This window comes from Phascolarctos cinereus, unplaced genomic scaffold, assembly GCF_003287225.1.
Source record: "Phascolarctos cinereus isolate Bilbo 61053 unplaced genomic scaffold, phaCin_HiC Scaffold_4;HRSCAF=312, whole genome shotgun sequence".
NCBI classification, from domain to species: Eukaryota; Metazoa; Chordata; class Mammalia; order Diprotodontia; family Phascolarctidae; genus Phascolarctos; species Phascolarctos cinereus.
This window is the reverse complement of record NW_027555847.1, coordinates 208,204,303-208,226,327: the sequence shown is the minus strand read 5'-3', so window position 1 is coordinate 208,226,327 and position 22,025 is coordinate 208,204,303. Positions and strand designations below refer to the sequence as shown.

The 22,025-nt window shown below is 37.7% G+C and overlaps 1 protein-coding gene across 1 annotated transcript in view; it reads left to right on the top strand.

Annotated features, from left to right (window-relative positions):
• TMC7 (transmembrane channel like 7) overlaps positions 1 to 18,931 on the top strand; it is a 72,344-nt gene extending 53,413 nt beyond the window's left edge. The window contains exons 12-16 of the mRNA XM_020965398.2: positions 191 to 377; positions 2,483 to 2,613; positions 4,023 to 4,178; positions 10,266 to 10,344; positions 16,584 to 18,931. Coding sequence (XP_020821057.1) covers positions 191 to 377; positions 2,483 to 2,613; positions 4,023 to 4,178; positions 10,266 to 10,344; positions 16,584 to 16,658 — 628 coding nt within the window. The 3' untranslated portion in view covers positions 16,659 to 18,931. The remainder of the gene's footprint in view (positions 1 to 190; positions 378 to 2,482; positions 2,614 to 4,022; positions 4,179 to 10,265; positions 10,345 to 16,583) is intronic.
• Positions 18,932 to 22,025: the final 3,094 nt, after the last annotated feature.

Genomic DNA, 22,025 nt, shown 5'->3' with positions numbered 1-22,025 from the left:
ATAGCACCTACCTCCCAGAGTTGTTGTGAAGATTAAATGAGATAATATTTGTAAAGCACTTACTTAGTACAGAGCTTGGCACATAGTAGGTACTTGGTAAATATTTCCTTCTTTCTTTGTATTTGTATCCCCATCACTTCACATAGTTCTTGACACTATATCATCTCTTAATTATCACATTTGCTTTTAGGTTATTGGTGACCCACTGTTCTTCTTGGAAATTAATTCGGTACTGGGGGCAACAGGAGTTTGGCATTCCTGATAATGTCCTGGGGATTGTTTATGCACAGACAATCTGCTGGATTGGATCTTTTTTCTCCCCGCTCCTTCCTGCAATTGCAACTGTGAAGTTTATTATCATCTTTTATGTGAAAGAGGTAATGGCAGAAATGAGAGGGGCCTAAAAGTGATGGGGAAAGGGGCCTCGTAGGTGCCAGACCCTGCACTAGGTGCTAATGATAGAAAGACAAAAACAAAAAGTTCTTGCCCTCAAATAGTTTGCATTTTATTGGGGGAAACAACAGACACACATCTAAGTAAATTATACACACATGTGTATATGTATAATGTACATAGTGTTTACTGAGATGTGTCTATTATTTCTCCCAATAAAACGTGAATTTTAATATATGTGTATACACACATATATGTATATATTTGTTTATATGCACACGTGTACATGTGTGTATATATACATGTGTGTGCATGTATATAAATACAGAGCAATTTGTTACAGAAGGTACCTAATAGTGGAGGATTTAAGAAAGATTTGATATAGGAGGTAACCCTTGAGTTGTACTTTGAAGGTGGCACCTTGTCATGGTATATATAGATGAGAGGCAAGGTGGCGTAGTGGAGAGAGCCAGGCTTGGATTCAGGAAGGCTTAGGCTCAAATTTTGCCTCTGATAAATACTAGCTGTATGGGCATGGGCAAGTTTAACACCTCATAGTCTCCAGGCAACTCCAGGTTTCACAAGAATTTCTGGTCTGCATGAATGAAGGAGTTTTCATACCAGGAGCTCCTTACCTTGATAAAGGCAGACTTTTGAGGCTTAAAAAAACCCAAAACACAGAATGTCATTCTCCAAAGAGGAAAGGGGTTATATCCTGGGGTTATTATGCAAATGACCCCCCCCTTGTATCTCAGCAGCTCTAGAAAATGAGCAGCACAATTTATGACATGTTGCTACTTAATCAGCTGGGCTAATGAGCACCACTGTGACAAGATGATGTCTGCCTCAGTTAAAGAGATATATTTGTATGTTGAGGATATACCTAGAATCTGATGTCAATTTTCTGTCCTCAGACATAGGAATAAACTTTTCTTTGCTTTGGAGCCTTAATAGATATAACTGAGTAATATTTACTCTGATCTCTCTCTTAGGATTATGGAAGGGATTCCTGAGAAAGTAGTTGAATAGGATTGGATTGGGAATCAGAAGAATTGGGTTCAAATCCTAACTCCTAGCTACCTTTCACCTATGCGACATTGGGCAAATTATTTGAACTTTCTGAACCACCGTATTATAAAATGCAATGAGGTCCTCAGAGGTCCTTTCCAGCTCCAAATCTGTGATCCTGACCTATTATGTTGTTATTGTGGTTAATAACTGTGTGACTCTGGGCAAATCATTTAACTTCTTTTTGCCTCAGTTTCCTCAACTGTAAAATGGGGATAATAATAGCATTTATCTCACAGGATTGCTATGAGGATCAAACAATATAAAGCATTTAGCACAGTATCAGATACACTGTAGGTGCTTAATAAATGCTTACACCTCTTACTCCATTAAATTGTAAGATCCTTGAGGGCAGGAACTATCTTTTGCCTCCTTTTGTATCCCCACATTTAGCACAGTGCCTGGCATATAGTAGGCACTTAATAAACGTTAATTGAATTGAACTCCCTAGTATGAGAGCACTTCCAATATGTGAACTCCCTCCACCAATTACAGACCATCAGAACAGCATAACCTGTGACTTAGTAGATAAATCCTAGAGAGTTGCTTGAGGTGTTGACTGGCTCAGGATCATACAACTAGTGAGGATCAGAAGCAGAATTTGTACCCAGGTCTTCCTAACTCTAAGCCCAGCATTCTAGACATTACACCATATACTGCTTTTTCCTGAGATGATATTTGTAAGGTAAACAGGGTCTTGAACTTTTCAACCAGAGGGATGGTTTGATTATGACCTTAGAGTCACATCCACAGGGCTGATATTGGGAGCTTTCTTTTTCTGTCTTTAAGCAAGGACTGATACTTCTTTGAAAGTTAAAAACTATATAGGGAATTGAGGAATGATGGCAGGAAAGAGGTGGGAGAATTTTACTAAAAGGAAATAGCATTTGGGTAGGGGAAATAGAATGAAATAAGGAAAAGTTTGGTTCTTAAATCAGTCATCCTTGTTTTTGTTTCAGAGATATTAGAAGGAATCTAAATTAGAAGTCTTTTTTTCCCTCTTCTTTCCTCCTTTCTACAGATAAGCCTGATGTATACCTGTAGACCCTCCACAAGGCCTTTCAGAGCATCAAATTCTAATTTTTTCTTCTTGTTGGTGCTGTTAATTGGACTGACATTGGCCTTCATTCCACTGGGAATCAGCATGACACAGTAATCAATGAATTTGTCTTCCATAACTCTTGAACAGATACTTTGTTGGTTTTTTTTAACAGATACTGGGGTTTGTTTTTTTTCTGAAGTTTGAAAAGAAGTATAAAATGGCATCCAAGATATTTCTTTGCCTAAATTAAAGTATTATTTTGCCTTTGTAGAAACTTATTAGAATAATAGATAAAGATTCAAGGAGTGTTCAGCCTTTTGATAGTTGACTTCTTATTTTCATAAAGAAATTTTTATCGGGGGGCAGCTAGGTGGCGCAGTGGATAGAGTACTGGCCCTGAATTCAGGAGGACCTGAGTTCAAATACGGCCTCAGATACATAACACTCACTAGCTGTGTGACCCTAGGCAAGTCGCTTAACCCCATTGCCTAACCAAAAAAAAAAAAAAAGAAATTTTTATTGAAGTCTTGTTTTTTTACATAGCCTACATTTATTTCCCCTTGTATCATTACTCCTCCAAAGAATTAAAAAAAAAAAGAAAAAGCAAAGCCTATCAGTACGTTGAAAAAAAATCTGACAATATATACAATGTTCTGCACCCATAGCTCACCCACCTCTGCCAAGTTTTAGAGGGCAGGTGTCTTCTCATGTGGTTTTCTCTGGGGCCAAACTGGTGCTTTGTAATTTTGTAGCATTAATTTTCAATTTATTTTGTGTCACTGTAGTCAACAATCATTTATTAAGCATCTACTATGTGCTGGGTACTGTGATAAGTGCTGGAGATTCAAAGGCAAAAAAAGGACAAAAAAACCCCAGTCTCTGCTTCCAAGGAGCTCACAGTATAAAGGGAGAGACAACATGTGAAAAACTATGCACAAACAGGCTGTATGCAGGATAAATAGGAAATAAGTAAGAGGGAAGGTACTAGAACTGGAAAAGTTTTCCTGTAGAAGGTTGGATTTCGGTTGGAATTTGAAGGAAGCCAGGGAAGTCAGGAGGTGGGGCTAAGGCATGGGGACAGCCAATGAAAATTCTCAGAGTGGGGAGATAGAGTGTTGTATGGTGCAGGAATGTCACTAGACTGTAGAGTACACTGTTGGAGGGGAATAAGGTGTAAAAGACTGGTAAGGTAGGAGGGGCCAGGTTTTATGAATGACAAACATTTTTATATTTTATATTTGGATTTTATATTTGATCCAAAAGGATTAATAAAATCCCAAGTATTTTATATTTGATCCTGGAGGTGAAAGGGAGCCACTAGAGTTAAATACGGGTTGATACAGTCAGTTTTGTGGTGGTTGTTCTATCCATTTACATCACTATAGCCATTGTATGTATTGTTTTGTCTGCTGTGTTTACTTCACTTTGCCTCTCTTTGTGTAAATCTTTCCATGAAACAGTTTACTTGAGGGCTAATCTTTCCAGCTGGTTGACTTGAACAACTGGTTTATTTCAACAGCATTCCATCTTCCAAGGCCTGTGGGCCCTTCACAAATTATAACATCTCCTGGGACGTGGTCCCTAAGACTGTAAGCACTTTTCCAAGTGCTTTGCAAACATTGATCCATAGCATCACTTCAGAAGCATTTGCTGTGCCTTTCTTTATTGTCATTTGGTAAGTAAAGCCCATGTAAATTTACTTTTTACATCAGTAAAGCAAATGTCAAGTTAAGCAGGGCAATAGCATGGTGGGGCATAAAGGATGCTGGGAATGGAAGTGCAGAAAGCACGGTTTAATGGGACCAGCACTGAAGCAGGGAATTAGACCAACCCCACCCTGACCATTATTTACTGTGGGACTTTGGACAAGGCAATTCACTTCCCTCTCTATCTCAGTTTTCTAATTTGTAAAATGGGGATAATGCTGGTACTACGCGTCTCACGTGGATGTTGTGAAAGTTTGTAAAGTGCTTTGTAAACCATAAAACGTGGTAGAAATATAAGGCCAACTGATTACTTCATGGCATCCCAGTTTCCTCACCTGTGAAATGGAGAGGTTGGATTAGCTCTAAAATTTTGATTTGGTTTCTTGTACAGGAATGATAATTTTTATTTTTCATATTATCTACTCCTCTAGCTTGGAGTTGGGCTCATTAACAATAAAAACAATGATGGCTAGCATTACATAATGCTTTCAAGGTTTGCAGAGCATTTTATATATGTTATTTCCTTTGATGCTGACAACAACCCTGTGAGATAGGTGCTGTTATTATCTCCACTTTATAGACGAGAAGACTGAGGCTTAGAGAGGTGAAGTGCCTTGCCCAGGGCCACTAACTAGTGTCTGAGAAAACATTCAGACTCAGATTTTTCTAACAAGTTAGTGTTCTACCCAGTATACTGCTTACCTGCCTAGAATGGGAACATAGAGGAAGAGAGAAGATCTTTTTGGAGACTATTGCAGTAATTCCAGCAAGGGCCTGAAAGGCCCATGAAAAAGTGAAAAGAGGACATATATTGTGAATCAATAGGGCTTGGCAGTTGAATGGATATGGGAGGTGACCAAAAGGGAAGGGTCAAAGGTAATCAAGCCATGGTTTGACACATGGGAGACTGAATGAAGGGGCAACACCACTGCCCCTTGCCTATAATTAAATGTTGAATAGTGTGATATCATCTCTTAGTGCTGCAGGTGTTCAGAGAAATGGGGGGGTTCAGTTAGGGAAGGCATCATGGAGCTGAGCCTTTGAAGTTTCACTGTGAAGCATGGTAAGATGTGTAGAGCCAGAGGGGAGAGACAGGAACATCCCAGGAGAAAGGGGTAGCATGACTCAAGAAATAGAAGTGGAAATTCTGTTCAACAAACGTCTTATGAAATGCCGAATTTGTGTAAGGTAGTGCTAGGAATGCAAAGATATACAGGAGCAGCTGTATCTCTGAGTAACCTAACAGTCTCAGAGAATTGGGGGCATGTAGTTGGCACAGGAGAGAGAGTGATAGACCTGGAGTCAGGAAGACCTGAGTTCAAATGCTGTCTCAGACACTCACCAAGTTGTGTGACCCTGGGCAAGTCACTTAACCTTTGTCTGTCTTCGGTTCTTCACCTGTAAAGTGGGAATAATCATACTTTCCCCTATTTGTTGTGAGAATAAAGTGAGATAATATTTGTAAAGTCCTTTGTAAACCTTAAAGTGCTATATAAATATTAGCCATTATTGTTATTTTTTATTATTTTTTAGGCAATTGAGGTTAAGTGATTTGCCCAGGGTCACACAACCAGTAAGTGTCAAGTGTGTTGTCTGAGGTCAGATTTGAACTGAGGTCCTCCAGACTTCAGGGCCAGTGCTTTTTCCACTGTGCCACCTAGCTGTCCGGTGGTGGTGGTGGTGGTGGTGGTGGTGGTGGTGGTGGTGGTGGTGGTGGTGGTGGTGGTGGTGGTGGTGGTGGTGGTGGTGGTGGTGGTGGTGGTGGTGGTGGTGGTGGTGGTGGTGGTGGGTGGTGGTGGTGGTGGTGGTGGTGGTGGTGGTGGTGGTGGTGTGGTGGTGGTGGTGGTGGTGGTAGTGGTAGTAGTGGGAGGAGGAGGAGAAGGAGGAAATTGGATTGGATGGATTGTGTAGGACTTCTAACAATACTTTAGATTATATAGAATACATAACAGAAGGCCTTGTCCAGGCAGTAGAATTTAGGCTTAATGTGACTAAATACTACTTAAATAAAGTGACCTATCACATACAAATTATTCCATACCCAGTGCATAAATTATTATGTTTAGATTATTTGCTATTTTTAGAAGAGCATCACAGCATAGTGAATAGAAAGCTGGTTTTAGGACATAAAAAAAACCTGGATTCAAGTACCACCTCTGAACACATGCTGACTGTGTGACCCTGAGCAAATTACTTAAACTTGTAGTCCACTGTGGCGATTGGCTGAAGACTATTCCTTGCAGAAAAGGTATAATCTGCATTGATAGAGGGAGCTCCTTCACTGTGAGTTTCCTATACCCATGGAATAAAAGATCAGGCTCAAAGGGGGAAAAACCTTGTATTTTTATATCATGTGTGACTTGTTTTCCATTAAGGTGACAGATAAGTGAAGAGTTCACTGGACATGAAGTCCTTCAAGGAAGGGTCTTTTTATTTATTAGTTGGCTGTCTAACTTGCTTATGGCTTGATATCTAGGGTGGGGGCTTTATGTTTCATTGCCAAAAATGTTTGCAGAGGGTTTTTACTTCTATTTATCAGTTTTTTCTCTGGAGATGGATAGTATCTTCCTCCATAGGTCCTTTGCAGTTGATTTGAGTGTTTATAATACTCAGAGTAATTCAGTCGTTCAGTTTTTCTTTGAACAATATTACTGTTATTGTACCCATTGTTCCCTTGGTTCTGTTCATTTCACTTTTCATTATTTCATGCAAGTCTTTCCATGTTTTTTCTAAAATCAGCCTGCTTTTCATTTCTTACAGCATAGTAGTGTTCTATCACAATTATATACCACAAATAGTTTAGTCATTCACCAATTGATGGGCATCCCTTCAGTTTCCAGTTCTTTGCCACCACAAAGAGAGCTGCTATAAATATTTTAGAACCTATAGGTTCTTTCACTTTTTCCCTGATCACCTTGGGAAACAGACCTAATAGTGGTATTGCTGGGTCAAAGGCTATATACAATTTTATAACTCCTTGGGCATAATTGCAGATTATTCTCTAAAATGGTTGGATTAGTTCACAGTTCCACCAATAGTGTATTAGTGTCCCAATTTTTCCACTTCTCTCTAACATTTGTCATTTTCCCCTTCCATCATGTTAGCTGAGATGATATTTGATAGGTGTGAGATGACATCTCAAAGTTGTTCTAATTTCTATTTCTCTAATCAATAATGACTTAAAGCATTTTTCCATATGACTACACATAGCTTTTTTTTTTTTAAAGACAATTGGGGTTAAGTGACTTGCCCAGAGTCACACAGCTAGTAAGTGTCAAGTGTTTGATCTGAGGCTGGATTTGAACTCAGGGCCCCCTGACTTCAGGGCCAGTGCTCTATCCACTGTGCCACCTAGCTGCCCCTATGTATTTGAGGCCTTCATCAGAGAAACTATCTATAAAATCTCTTCCTAATTTTCTGCTTTCCTTCCAATCTTGGCAACACTGGTTTTATTTGTACAAAAACTTTTGAATTTAATGTACTTAAAATTATTCATTTTATATCTCATAATGTTCTCTATCCCCTGTTTATTCATAAACTCTTCTCCTATCCATAAGTCTGATAGGTAATATGTTCCATGTTCTTCAAATTTTCTTGAAATATCTCCCTTTATATCTAGATCATGTATTCATTTTGGCCTTATCTTGGTAAATAGTATAAGATATTGGTCTATGCCCAATTTCTGCCAAACTGCTTTCCAGCTTTCCCAACAGTTTTTACCAAATAATAAATTCTTTTCCCGAAGACTCATTATGTTTGTCAAATACAAGGTTACTATAATCATTTACTACTATGTATTATATGTCTACTCTGTCCCATTGACCTACCTTTCTGTTTCTTAGCCACTACCAGATAGTTTTGATAATTGCTGCCTTATGATATAGTTTTAAGATCTGGTACTGCTAAACTTCCTTTAATTTTTTTCCATTAATTCCTTTGATATCTTTGACCTTTTGTTCTTCCAGATGAATTTTATTTTTACTTTTTCTAACTCAATAAAATATTTATTTTGGTAATTTAATTGGGATGGCACTGAATAAGTAGATTAAATTAGGTAGAATTATCATTTTTATTATATTAGTTCTACCCACCGTAAAAAGTGTTTTTTTCTTTCTTTATTATTAATTTATTTACTTTTAGTTTTGAACATTCACTTCCATAAGCTTTTGAGTTTTAAATTTTTTCTCCCTTCCTTCCTCCCTTCCTGCCTCCCCGAGACGGTGTACAATCTGTTATAGGCTCTATACATACATTCCTATTAAACATATTTTCACATTAGTCATGTTATAAAGAAGCATTAGAACCAATAGGAGGAACTAGGAGAAAGAAGAAACAAAACAAAACAGTAGGAAAAAAAGTAAATAGTATGCTTCCATCTGCATTCAGACTCCATAGTTCTTTCTCTGGATGTGGATAGCATTTTCCGTCATGAATCTTTTGGAGATGTCTAAGACCCTTGCATTGCTGAGAAGAACTAAGTCTATCAAAATTGGTCATCATACAATGTGGCTGTTAGAAAAAGTGTTTTATAATTACACTGAAGTAATTTCTGGGTTTGTCTTGGCAGGTATGCTTCCAGGTAGTTTATGTTGCTTACGGTTATTTAAAATGGAGTATCTTTTACTGTCTTTTCTTGCAGGGTTTTGTTGGTGATATATAGAAATGCTGATGATCTATGTGGGTTTATTTTATATCCTACTACTTTGCTAAAATTATTATTTCAACTAGCTTTTTATTTGTCTCCAGGATTTTCCAAGTATATCATGTCATCTGCAAAAAGAGATAGTTTTATTACCTCATTGCCCATTTTGATTCCCTCAATTTCTTTTTCTTCTCTTATTGCTATTGCTAGCATTTCTAATACAATATTGAATAACACTGCTGATAGTAAGCATCCCTGTTTCACTCGATATTATTGAGAAGGCTTTTTAGCTTATCCCCATTACAAATAATGCTTGCTAATGGTTTTATGTAGATGCTTCTTATAATTTTAAGGAAAAATTCAGTTATTCCTATGCTTTCAAGTGTTTTTTTTTTAATAGAAATGAGTGTTGTATTTTTGTCAAAAGCTTTTTCTGCATCTATTGATATAATCATATCATTTTTGTTATTGATGTAATAAATTATGTTAATAGTTTTCATTATGCTAAACCATCCCTGCATTCCTGGTATAAATCCTACTTGGACAAAATGTATAATCTTTGTGATATATTGTTTTAATCCCCTAGCTAGTATTTTATTTAGGATTTTTGCATTCATATTTCTTAGTTAAATTGGTCTATAGTTCTCTTTCTTTGTTGTTGCTCTTCCTGGCTTAGGTATCAGATCACATTTGTTTCATAAAAGGAATTTTGTAGGACCCTATTTTGCTTATTATTCCAAATAATTTAATATTGGAATTAGTTGAGCCTTAAATGTGTGGTAGAATTCACTTGTAAATCCATCTGGTGCTGATGCTTTTTTCTTAGGAAGCTGCTCATTTAATGCCTGTTTGATTTCTTTTTCTAAAATAGGTTTATTTAGATATTCTAAATAATCTAGGCAGTTTATATTTTTGTAAATATACTTCCATTTCACTTAAATTGTAAATTTATTAGCATATAATTGGACAAAATAACTCCTAGTAACTGCTTTGATTTCATCTTCATTAGTGGTATATTCACTCTTTTTATTTTTGACACTATTGATTTGGTTTTTTTCTCTAGTTTTTAAAAAATCTTATTAAGCAATGATTTATCTGTTTCTCCCCCCCCATAAAACTAACTCCTAGTGTTTATTTATTAATTCAATGGTTTTATTACATTCAGTTTTATTAATGTCACCTTTAATTTTTAGGGTTTCCACTTTGGTGTTTAATTGGGGATTTTTAATTTGTTCTTTTCCTAGTTTTTTCATTGCATACCCAATTCATTGGTCTGTTCTTTCTCTATTTTATTGATATAAGCATTTAGAGATATACATTTTCTTCTGATTACTGCTTTTGCTGCAAATAATGTTTTAAAATCCTTAAACTCACGTAGTATACTTTTTTTTTGCTCCCTTTCTTACTTTTGCAGTCTCATCATGTTCTATTTCATTGCCCTGGCTGGAGCACACAAACGGGTAGTGATTCAACTCAGAGAGCAGTTGGCTATGGTAAGGAGGAATCCAGAGTGGAATGATCCCAGAGGCCCATCTTTCCTCTATGGCCTATACAAAACCTAGAGTTTTTCAAGGCAGAAGTGGAATGACTTTCTAGAAGCTCTGCCTAGTGACCCAGCATAACGGGGACTTGTATAGCTTGTTCTTTGTACAGGTTTTTTTACCTTGATCAGAAGGGGGTCACTATCATGGTGATTTTTAATCCAGACTACTCAGTAAGAACATGCTAAGATATATGACGCTTAGGCTGATATACTTAGCAATAATTGTAGGGATACAGACTGACAGAACAGATATCTCCCCACAAAGACTAGAGGGCAAGGTTGATCTGCCAGACTTTTCTAAAGGAAAATCTGGCTAAGATGCTGACAGTGTTCCCTTGTACAAAGTGAATAAGTGTCTCTAACTTCATTATTATTAACATTTATTAAGCACTAGCACTGTACATGGTGCTTGGATGAGCTATTCAATTAATGAACAAATATTTCATAAGCATTTACTATGCTCAACGCATAGTGCTAGGTGCTGGAGACACAAAGAGAAAAACAACAGCCCTTGCCTTCGAATGGCTTACATTTTCATAGTCATTTGGAGGTAGTAAGGGAAGGGTTAGTTTTGGAATAGAGATAGTAAGATTCTGGACCTTAGGCAGCTAGGTGGCACAGTAGATAGAGTGCTGGCCTGAAGTCAGGAGGACCTGAGTTCAAATCCGGCCTCAGACCAAACACTTGATACTCACTAGCTGGGTGACCCTGGGCAAGTCACTTAACCCGAACTGCCCCCCCAAAAAAAGAATAAGACAAAGATTCTGGACCTTAGAGAATGTAGAAAAGACAAGTTATAGCCCTAAAAGCTTCATTATAAATTACACGTAGCTGTGGAATGTAGCACAGGGAAAACTGCTCGTCAGTCAGGTACGTAGGAGTCAACACCTCTTTTCTATTCTAACCCTTTAAGCACTTTTTATTGCCCTTAAAATTCCTATGATTTCTTGTTGGGAAATTTCTTTGACAACTCCTAGGGAAGGTCAGTCTTGATCTTGTCATCTAGAAGGTAGTGTGGTAGAAGGTGTCTCTGAATTTGAGGCAGCATTAGAAGAGGATGGGGTATGGGAATGGGTTGGGGAGGCTGGGAGGTATCTGACAGATTTTGAGTATAGTACAGAAATCCAGAAATTCCTAGTGGCAAGGGAGGATTAAAAAGATTTGTAGCAGTTCCTCCTATACACCTAATCTGTCTTTGTCCTCCTTTTTACACTCTGCTTCTCCCCTCTCTAGCACCTCTTCCTTCGGTTAGACCGAATTAAAATTAACACTCACCCACAAGCAAAGTCAAAATCTAGATAACTGCTTATCCCATTTTACTTAACTTCGTTCTTTTCTTTAAAAGCTTTTTGGGGCAGCTAGGTGGCACAGTGGATAGAGCACTGGCCCTGAAGTCAGGAGGACCTTAGTTCAAATCTGGCCTCAGACACATTAACACTTAGCTGTGTGACCCTGGCCAAGTCACTTAACCCCGATTGCCTCACCCCCCCAAAAAAATTTTAACATAATTTTTTTTATTTTGAGTTCCAAATTCCTTCCATCTCTCCTCCCCAACCTGTTGAGAAGGCAAACAATATAATACCTATTATACATGTGAAGTCATATAAAACATAGTTCCATAACTTTATTCTTAATTAGTGAATCAATATATACTTATTAAGTACCTACTACATGACAGATACTGTTCTAGGGACTAGAGAGACAAAGATAAATAAGAAATGGGCCCTGATCACAAGAACTTCCTATTCTAACAAGGATAATTCATTACAGAACACAGAGTTTAGTTTGACCAAATCAGTAGAGTGGGAAATCCATGTTAGCAGATGGCTGTGTTCTGTTTCTTCACTGGAAGTAAACAAAGAAGTCTAAAAGAATATCTGAATAAATGCTGTACTTAAACAGCAAATACCTTAAGTGTGTAAAGAATCAAGTCTGCTAGCATTTATCAATTGTCCATTACATGTGTGGCATGCTAAGCACTAGGGATGTAAAGAAAGAAAAATCACTCCCTGCTCTGAAGGAGCCTCACAATCTGAGGGACACAACAAATAAATTAGTTTGTACAAACAAGATAAAGACAGGATAAACTGGAAATAATTTCAGATGGAAGCCAAAGCATTAAGGACCAGGAAAGGCCTCCTGAAGAAGATTTTAGTTGGAACCTGAAGGAAGTCAAGAAGCTAGGAGGTAGAGATGAGGAGGGGCAGCATTCCACGCACAGAGGCCAGCCTGTGAAAGTGCACTGAGGTCTGGAGATAGTTTGCCTGGATCACAGAATATATAACAGTGAGTAGGATATAAGAAGAATGGAAAGGTAAGAGGGGACCAGGTTATGAAGAGCTTTAAAAGTCAAACAGATGGCAGGGAGCGGGGAGCAGAGCCAAGATAGCGGCGTAAGAGACTCACTTGAGCTCTTCCCCAAATCCCTGTAAAAAATGACTCTAAACAACTTCTAAAGCAGCAGAACCCACAAAAAGACAGAATGAAACAAATTTCCAGCCCAAGACAGCCTGGAAGGTTCACAGGGAAAGGGCTGTTGCACCAGGCTGAGAGAGGTGTGCAGCACCAGCACAAACCATGCCAGCACAGACCAAGGGCTCCAATGGGCCTGGAGCAGGCCTCAGGGGACTGAATCATGAGCAACTGTGGCAGTTTCCAGACTTCTGAACCCACAAACCCCAAAGACAGCTTAAAAAGTCAGTAGGAAAGGGGTGTTGGACCTGGGTGGGAGAGGAGTGCGGTCCTGCCCCCACCTCCCAGCCCAGCGCAGCTTCCAGAGCTCTCAGCCCACAGATGGTAAGGGGATCAAACAACTGATCAGAAGGAGATGACAGGGATCTCTGTGCTGGCACTGAGGCAGAATTCTGTTGCTTTGCCCATACTTGGATCTGGTTCACATTCCTGGGTGGCAGTCCTGGGGCAAGAGCCTTTGGAAGCGGTGGAGAGGGAACCCTCCTCACAGTTCCAGGGCAGGAAAGAGTGTTTATAGCCCACTTATAGACCAGAACACAGGCTAGGAGAGGAGTCAACTCTTCTCCTTAGATCATATCACCTTGGCAAAACTGAAGATTTACAGGTCCCTAGAAGTATCTCTGAAAATAGCTGCATACAACCCCTGAAGCTTGGGAAACCACATTCTCCACACCGGAAGCAGAAACCTACCTTAAAAAAAAAAAGTTAAAAAGTCAAGTAATTGGCCAGGAAAATGGGCAAACAGCAGAAAAAATACTCAGACTATAGAATTTTACTTTGGTGACAAGGAAGATCAAAACATACCATGCATAAGAAGACAACAAAGTCAAAGCTCCTACATCCAAAGCCTCCAAGAAAAATATGAATTGTTCTCAGGCCATGGAAGAACTCAAAAAGGATTTTGAAAATCAAGTAAGAGAAACAGAGGCAAAATTGGGAAGAGAAATGAAAGTGATGCAAGAAAATCATGAAAAACAAGTCAACAGCTTGCTAAAAGAGACCCAAAAAAATACTGAAGAAAATAACACCTTAAAAAATAGACTAGATCAAACAGCAAAAGAGGTCCAAAAAGCCAATGAGGAGAAGAATGCCTTAAAAAGCAGAATTGGCCAAATGGAAAAGGAGGTCAAAAGCTCACTGAAGAAAATAATTACTTAAAAATTAGAAAGGAGCAAATGGAAACAAATGACACTATGAGAAATCAAGACATTGTAAAACAAAACCAAGAGAATGAAAAAATAGAAGACAATATGAAATATCTCATTGGAAAAACAACTGACCTGGAAAACTGATCCAGGAGAGAGAATTTAAAAATTATTGGACTACCTGAAAGCCATGATCAAAAAAGAGCCTAGACATCATCTTTCAAGGAATTATCAAGGAAAACTCCCTGATATTCTAGAACCAGAGGGTAAAATAGAAATAGGAAGAATCCATAGATCACCTCCTGAAAGAAATCCCAAAAGGGAAGCTCCCAGGAATATTATAGCCAAATTCCAGAGTTCCCAGATCAAGGAGAAAATATTGCAAGAAGCCAGAAGGAAGCAATTCAAGTATTGTGGAACCACAATCAGGATAACATAAGATTTGGCAGCTTCTATATTAAAGGATTGGAGGGCTTGGAATATGATATTTTGGAGGGCAAAGGAGCTAGGATTACAACCAAGAATCACCTACCTAGCAAAACTGAGTATAATCCTTCAGGGGAGAAAGTGGATATTCAATGAAATAGAGGACTTTCAAGCATTCTTGATGAAAAGACCAGAGCTGAATAGAAAAATTGACTCTCAAAGACAAGACTCAAGAGAAACATGAAAAGGTGAACAGGAAAGAGAAATCATGAGACTTTTAAATTTAAACTGTTTACATTCCTACATGTAAAGAAAATATTTGTAACTCATGAGACGTTTCTCATTATTAGGGTAGTTAGAGGGAGTACATCTAGACAGAGGGCACAGTTGTGAGTTGAATATAAAGGGATGATACCTAAAAAATAAAATTAAGGGGTGAGAGAGGAATGTAGTGGGAGAAGGAGAAAGGGAGAGATAGAATGAGGTAAATTATCTCATATAAAAGAGGTAAGAAAAAGTTTTTACTGTAGAGGGGAAGAAGAGGGAGGTGAGAGGGAATGAGTGAACCTTACTGTCATTGGATTCGGCTTAAGGAAGGAATAACATACACTCAATTGGGTATGGAAATCTATCTTACCCTACAGGAACGTAGAGGGGAAGGGGATAAGAGAGAGAAGGTGATAGAAGGGAGGGCAGATTGGGGAAAGGGGTAATCAGAAGGCATGCTGTTTTGGATTTGGGGGAGGTAAGAGATGGGGAGAAAATTTGGAACTCAAAACCTTGTGGAAGTGAATGTTGAAACTAAAAATAAATTAAAAAAAAAAAGTCAAACAGACGATTTTTATATTTGATCCTGGAGGAAATCAGGGACCACTGGAGTGGTGACATGGTGAAACCTGTACTCGAGGAAGATCCATTTGACAGATGCCTGGAGGATGGCCTGGATTGGAAAGAGACTTGAGGCAGGTGGACCAGCCAGAAGGCTACAACAAGAGTCTGTGTTCAGCTGAGCTAGTGTAGATTATATGCTTGTTTTTGTCTTCTTCAACAGCCCATTGGTGCTGCCTCGTACAGTTTTGCAGACTCAGGGCAGCTAGGTGGCACAAAGCACTGGGCCTGGAGTCAGGAAGACACATCTTCCTGAGTTCAAATCCAGCCTCAGATACTTGCTTGCTGTGTCACTCTAGGCATGTCCATTTGCCTCAGTTTCCTCATGTGTAAAATGAGCTGGAGAAGGAAATGGGAAGTCACTCCAGTATCTTTGCCAAGAAAACCCCAGATGGCATCACCAAGAGTTGGACACAACTGAAAAACAACTGAACCATAACAACAAGCAGATCAAATGGTAACATGACAGCTAGCATTCCGACATTAGCCTGGTCTTGGTTTTTTGGCTTTCTCTGTTATATTCATTTCTTCATTGAGTGATGTCATCTGAACAAGCATTTATTAAAACCTTGCTATTATACAGCACTGTCCTAGGCACTGAATAAGATAATGGAATTTAGGTAAAATATGATCTTTGTCCTCATAATTAAACTTTTTTTCTTTTTGCTTTTTGGTGAGGCATTAGGGGTTAAGTGACTTGCCCAGGGTCACACAGCTGGTAAGTGTCAAATGCCAGAGACTAGATTTGAATTCAGGTCCTCCTGACTCCAAGGCAGGAGCTTTATACACCATGCCACCTAGCTTCTCCTCCCCATAATTCTTACAGTCTAGTACCTTGCATGCAACCCAAGTCGGAAACAGAGCGGGCCAAAACTTCCAAGTCAATCAGCAGTGGGGTCAGGGAGTGGTCATTGCATTTCCAGACTGGGTAAGATAGATACAGTTAAAGGAAAAGACTGTTTAGTTTAAAATCATCAGTTTTCCTGTCCTAGCAGAGATTTCACACATTTATACAAGGGTAGAAAATGATGAGGTATAATGTAAGACTTAAACAGTTGCGTGTTCTATGCTACACCATGAAAGCTAGATTAATTATCATGAAGCTACCTAGTTATGACATGTTGGGGGATGGGGGCGAGTGTGTTGTCAGTTGGGTCTAGAATCCAACTAATTCCCTGTCATTTAATTGTGTGGCAAATGTTGTAGCCTCGAAAGAAGGTTATTGTATCTCCAAATATATGTATTTATTTATTTTTAGGAAAGTCGAGACAAGCACTATCTCATTCGGAAACTTACAGCTGCTCAGGAAGAGATGAGAAACCGACCAAGCTGATTCTGAACACAATTCTTGTTCCTTCCAAGCTGACTGAGCTACCATACTGAACCTCCAAAACTCATCTGTACAATTTTGTACAAATACTAAATGTATTTTTCTAGAATTCAGGCATTTTCTGCACTGTGATACTATTATTGCTGCTGTAGTTTTGGATTATGTCAGTGTTTACATAACCAATTTCTATTTGAGGATTTTGTAACCTATAACAACAGTTTGAACTGAGAACTGAGTTTGAATTGTAGAATCTCAGCTTAGTGGCTATGAAAAATCTTTTAGGCTTAGACTATTTAAATTTTTGCAAGGGAAGTGGAAATAAAGAGAATTTTATCATTTTTTCAGACAATCTGAGAAATTTTGTTAAATTTGAAGGCCATTAGTTCATGAGACTGGACTGAAACTAATGAGCCAAATTCCCATGGCATAACATGAACAACTTTTTCTGTGACACTTTTTTATACTGCAGGGTTATGCTAACCAACCCTATAGTAGAGGTTGCTTTGTAAAATGAGATAAACTCCTAATCCATCATGTTTTTAGCAGTTGGTAAGAAAATTGTAAACAGTCATATAACTAGCATTAAACTTTTAAATTTTAGCCCCAGTTTGGTAATATGAGATGCAAAAATGTCCATCATCTTACTCCATGAACTATCAATCTTAGGCATAGGCAGCTCCTGCATAACTTAAAATTATTATTAGATAATAGATAACACTAGCCATACTTTCTGAACTTCTATGGCAGCGGAGTAAAACAGAAATTTGTTTCAAGGAAATAGGTGCCCTTTGAACTTTTACCTGTCTTTTAGAGTTGATCTGTGTTTTCTGAGAATAATACCCATTGCTTCCAAAAGTGGGAGAAGGTAGAGTTTTCCTTGATTCTCTTAAGGTCTATTTCCTGTTATGTTTTGTAGTTAGTACTTTTAAAGGCCATTTCAAGCTTCAGAAATGTTCTGGGAAGGATGTTTGGGGTTTGTTTTTTTTTTTGAAGGATGTTTTAAGACATGTTTTATATTCCTGTTTGACTATGGATATGTGCTTTGGGATTCTGCTCTCACACCTTTCAATTCATGCTAAATCCCTCTTACTCCAGATTGTAATACAACCTAAATTTCTCAGAGCATTTTCAGATACAAGTTTTAAAAATGTACCCAACTAGATTTCTGAGGAGAAATTTAGCTTCCTTATAACACATACAAGCACATTTCAAAACATTTATCTGTTTATAATATTTATGATTTTTCTGCACAAGCACATGTATTTAATGAAATGTGACAGGAAATAATTTATAGCTTTTATTGTAGTAAAAATAAGTAATAGATGCCTTGAAATTCACTAATATTTGGCAGTAAAGAGTTATTCTTTTGAGTTATTCCATGGTTTATCAACTAATGCAACATTCTCAAAGAGGAAGATTAAGTCTAAATCTTTAATATATGCAAATCTTATTAGTTTGTTTTCATTTAGTGTCTTCAGGCTTTTTTTTTTCCAGTGTAGTTATAAAGGCAATTTTAGTGATAGTTTGTTACTGTTTTTTTTTTCTTTTAAATTCAAACACACTTTAGGTAGTAGCCTGAATTTCAGAAGAGGCTGATGAAGTTTTGTGGAAATGATTGCTGATGCTGCAGAATATTGTTCAAGGATAATTTCTTCTTTTATAGACGATTGATCCTTGTTTACAGAAACATTTCCCTGTGTCTTGCCACAGAGTGCTTCCCCTTTCTGAGTGTAATCCCAGTGCCAACCTACTGTTGTTTCCTTCTAATTACACCAAACTAGTTTATAATGAAAAGTCGTTTAATATTGACTTGAGTTGCAGCAGGGATTTGTAACTCTTATCTTGTGATGACTACCAGAAGCAGGAGGTTTTCAGGAAACGTCTTTCTTAAGGCCTTCTGCCTTGTATTCTTACCAATACAAGCTGCTTTTGTGTATGCAGACATTCATTATCCTCACTGAAAAGAGAAACTGCAGCCATTTCTCACCACTGTCAATATTATTAGCAAGGCTAATTTCTATAGTTGCCAACAAGTGTTGTTTTCTGCTCTTTATTAATGGAAAAGCTCAAAATGAAGAATTACTGGGTTGTTTTCTTTCACTGTTAAGATGCTGATTAATGTATTGTAGTGAAATGTTGACTTTTGTAAATATTACTTGCAATTTTTTTGTCAAATTGTAACTTCTGGTTAGAGCTGTAGGATAAAAAGTATAGCTCTTCTCTACTTAATGTGCATTAAAACTATTAATTAAAACAAAATATTTGAAATCTTAGAATGATTACACGTGTGTTTAGACTCATAGGGTTATTCTGTAAGCAAAAGATCCTGAAAATCTATTAGTTTTTAAAGTTACCCTCTTGCCTTCTCATTGAAGTAGTAAGTAGAGGGTCTACTGTCATATTCAAATGAATGCTTTCCAGTGACCAGTTAGAGATTTTTCTTCTTGGTGGGGAGAAAGGGAGAGTAGTTTTTAAATGTTCCTGAAAACATCTATTTATCCAGTCCAACCAAATCACACCTTAAAGTTCTAGCCATCAAAGTAGTTCTGGTTTCTTCTCACCAAAGAAAGAGAAATCTAGTCTTTAGTTGGCATTCTTCCACAGACTGGTGAAGTGTAGATTTTTGCGTTGGAAAACCTGATATTATTTACCTGACCATATTCATTCAACAAATATTTAAATAAGGCACTGTACTGAAGGAGTAGGCAACTATGTCCCCATACCAACATGGTAACAATAGAGAAGTAAGCTTCTGAACTTACCTTCCTTAAATGGAACACTGTCAGCCTGTTTCTGTTTCTATTCTATTCTATTCTATTCTATTCTATTCTATTCTATTCTATTCTATTCTATTCTATTCTATTCTATTCTATTCTATTCTATTCTATTCTATTCTATTCTATTCTATTAAATATTAATTTGTTCAAGAACCAGAGGAAAAATGGCAGCCCCCCCTTTCAGATGAATTGATGGTTGGTTGTTTGGTTTTTTTGGCTAGGCGATGGGGTTAAGTGACTTGCCCAGGGTCACACAGCTAGTAAGTGTTATGTGTCTGAGGCCAGATTTGAACTCAGGTCCTCCTGAATCCAGGTCTGGTGCTCTATTCACTATGCCACCTACCTAGTTGCCCCTTTTTGTTTGTTTGTTTGTTTTTGAATTGATGGTTGTGTTGGTACATTTTGCTTAACCATTTTTCTGTAGTAAGAGGAGACTCATGGGAGAAGGTGGGAAGCAAATAAATCCAGAAATCACTGTGATATAAAAACAAAAGGCATGAATAAACTTTTAAAGAAAGAAAATAAGTACCCTGTCCTGGAGGAGTTTAAATTCTACTGGAGGGGAGATGCCACAAGTACAAAGAAAATATAAGGGTAGGGTATGATGGTAGCAAGGAGGGAACCAAAGTGCTCTTAGAAAATTTGAAGAGAACACTTTAGAAAAATGGAGGGAGCCAGATGATCTAACCTTTAAAGAGAAATTTAGGCTCAAACGTACAATAGAAAAAAATGGTTATGTCAGAAATAGAATATTGGAGAAAAGGATTCCTTCCTTTCCCCACCCCACCTTTTATTATTTGGAGAAATATTCATTGCTCATGGGTAGCATGAATGAAGCATTTTTTTTGCTTTTATTAAGACCTATTCATATGAAGTTTGTTTTGTAATTGTGTTCACATTGTTCCTATGTATGTCATGATAGGTCCATATTTTTTACTGTCTGTAGTTATTTTTTAATTCTTAATTTGTTTTTAATTCAAAAAATAGTTCCAAATTATCTCCTCCACCCTTTTACCCCATTGAGAAGGTAAGCAAAATATCAGTTGTGTACATGTGATGGGAAGCAATTTCCACATTAGCCATGCTGCAAAAACAAAACAAAAAATAAAAAGCATGAAAGAAAGTAAAAAAAATTATGCTTCAGTCTGCACTCATAGTCTATCAGTTCTCTCTCAGGATATGGATGGCATTTTTTTTATCGTAGGTCATTTGGAATTGTCTTAGATCATTGTCTTGATCAGAGTAGCTGTTAACATTGATTATCTAAAATAAAAAGGAAACCGAGGACAAAGCTACTGAGCTGAGCTATCTACCATTTAATTTGCAAAGCTACCATTTGCGTACTAAACCAGGTCACCTGACTCCTCAGAGGTCAGAGACAAGGAGTGATTTACAGAAATTATTTTTATAACAGAAAAGAGGAATTGGAAAAGTCATAGAAACTTGTTTTCAACATAATTCCATTGGACAAGGCAGGTCACAACTAGTTAGCTTCTCCCAGACTTTCTGAATCCCATGACAGATGTCCTTTCCTCCAAGTGGTACCTTTTGTAACCAGAAAGTGTACTGGGAAGAGGAATTCTCAGTGGTTAGCAGTCACCACCACATCTTCCTTAGTAGATTCCATTATTCAACTTAGACTCTAGCTAAAGAAAAAGAAAACTTAACCTCTGGCTAACCTTTCTCCAGCTGCCAGAAGGGGGAACTTGGCCTCTGATAACTCCCCTTTTTGCTAGAAAGGGAAAAACCTTATAATCTTATGATTATTTTATTCTTCTAAATTATTTGCTACTAAATGATAGTCTCAATCTATTCACTGAATCTATAGGTAACCTAGATTTTAAAAACTATGTTAGTCTGGCTTGGTTTAGAGTTAGGTCTTCCTAAAGAAAGGAACCTAATCTTATTTATCAAACTAAAAATAAATCAATTTTAAAAAGCTGATTTCTTTTTCACAGCTAAGTTTTTCACAGGTGATCATCCTTACAATATTGCCCTGTTGTACTGTTGCACAGTATTCCCCTGGTTCTGTTCACTTCATTCTGTATCAGTTCTTACAGGTGGTCTTAAGTTTTTCTGAAACCATCCCCTTCATTTCTTATAGCACAATAGTATTCCATGAGAATCATACACCACAACTTGTTCAGCTATTCCCCAATTGATGGGCATCCCCAATTCTTTGCCACCACCAGAACACCTGCTATAAGTATTTTTGTACATATATCATATGTACATATTCTCTTTTCTTTGATCTTTTTGGGATACAGATCTAGTATTGCTGGGTCAAAGGGTATGCCCAGCCTTATAGCCCATTGGGCATAGCTCCAAATTGTTCTCCAGAATCGTTGGACCAGTTCACAACTCCACCAAAAGCACATTAATGTCTCTATTTTTCCACATCCCCTCCAGCATTTGTCATTTTTCTTTTCTGTCACGTTAGTCAATTTCATAGGTGTGAAGTCCGCCCTATTTTTCTTGTCATCCGTAAGCACACTGTTAGCAAGAAAAATTTATGATGACTCGTGTTCTCTCCTAGAGTTACCGATCTGGGCCTCGAACCCCTGACTCAGGTACTCCACTGCAGAGCTAGTGC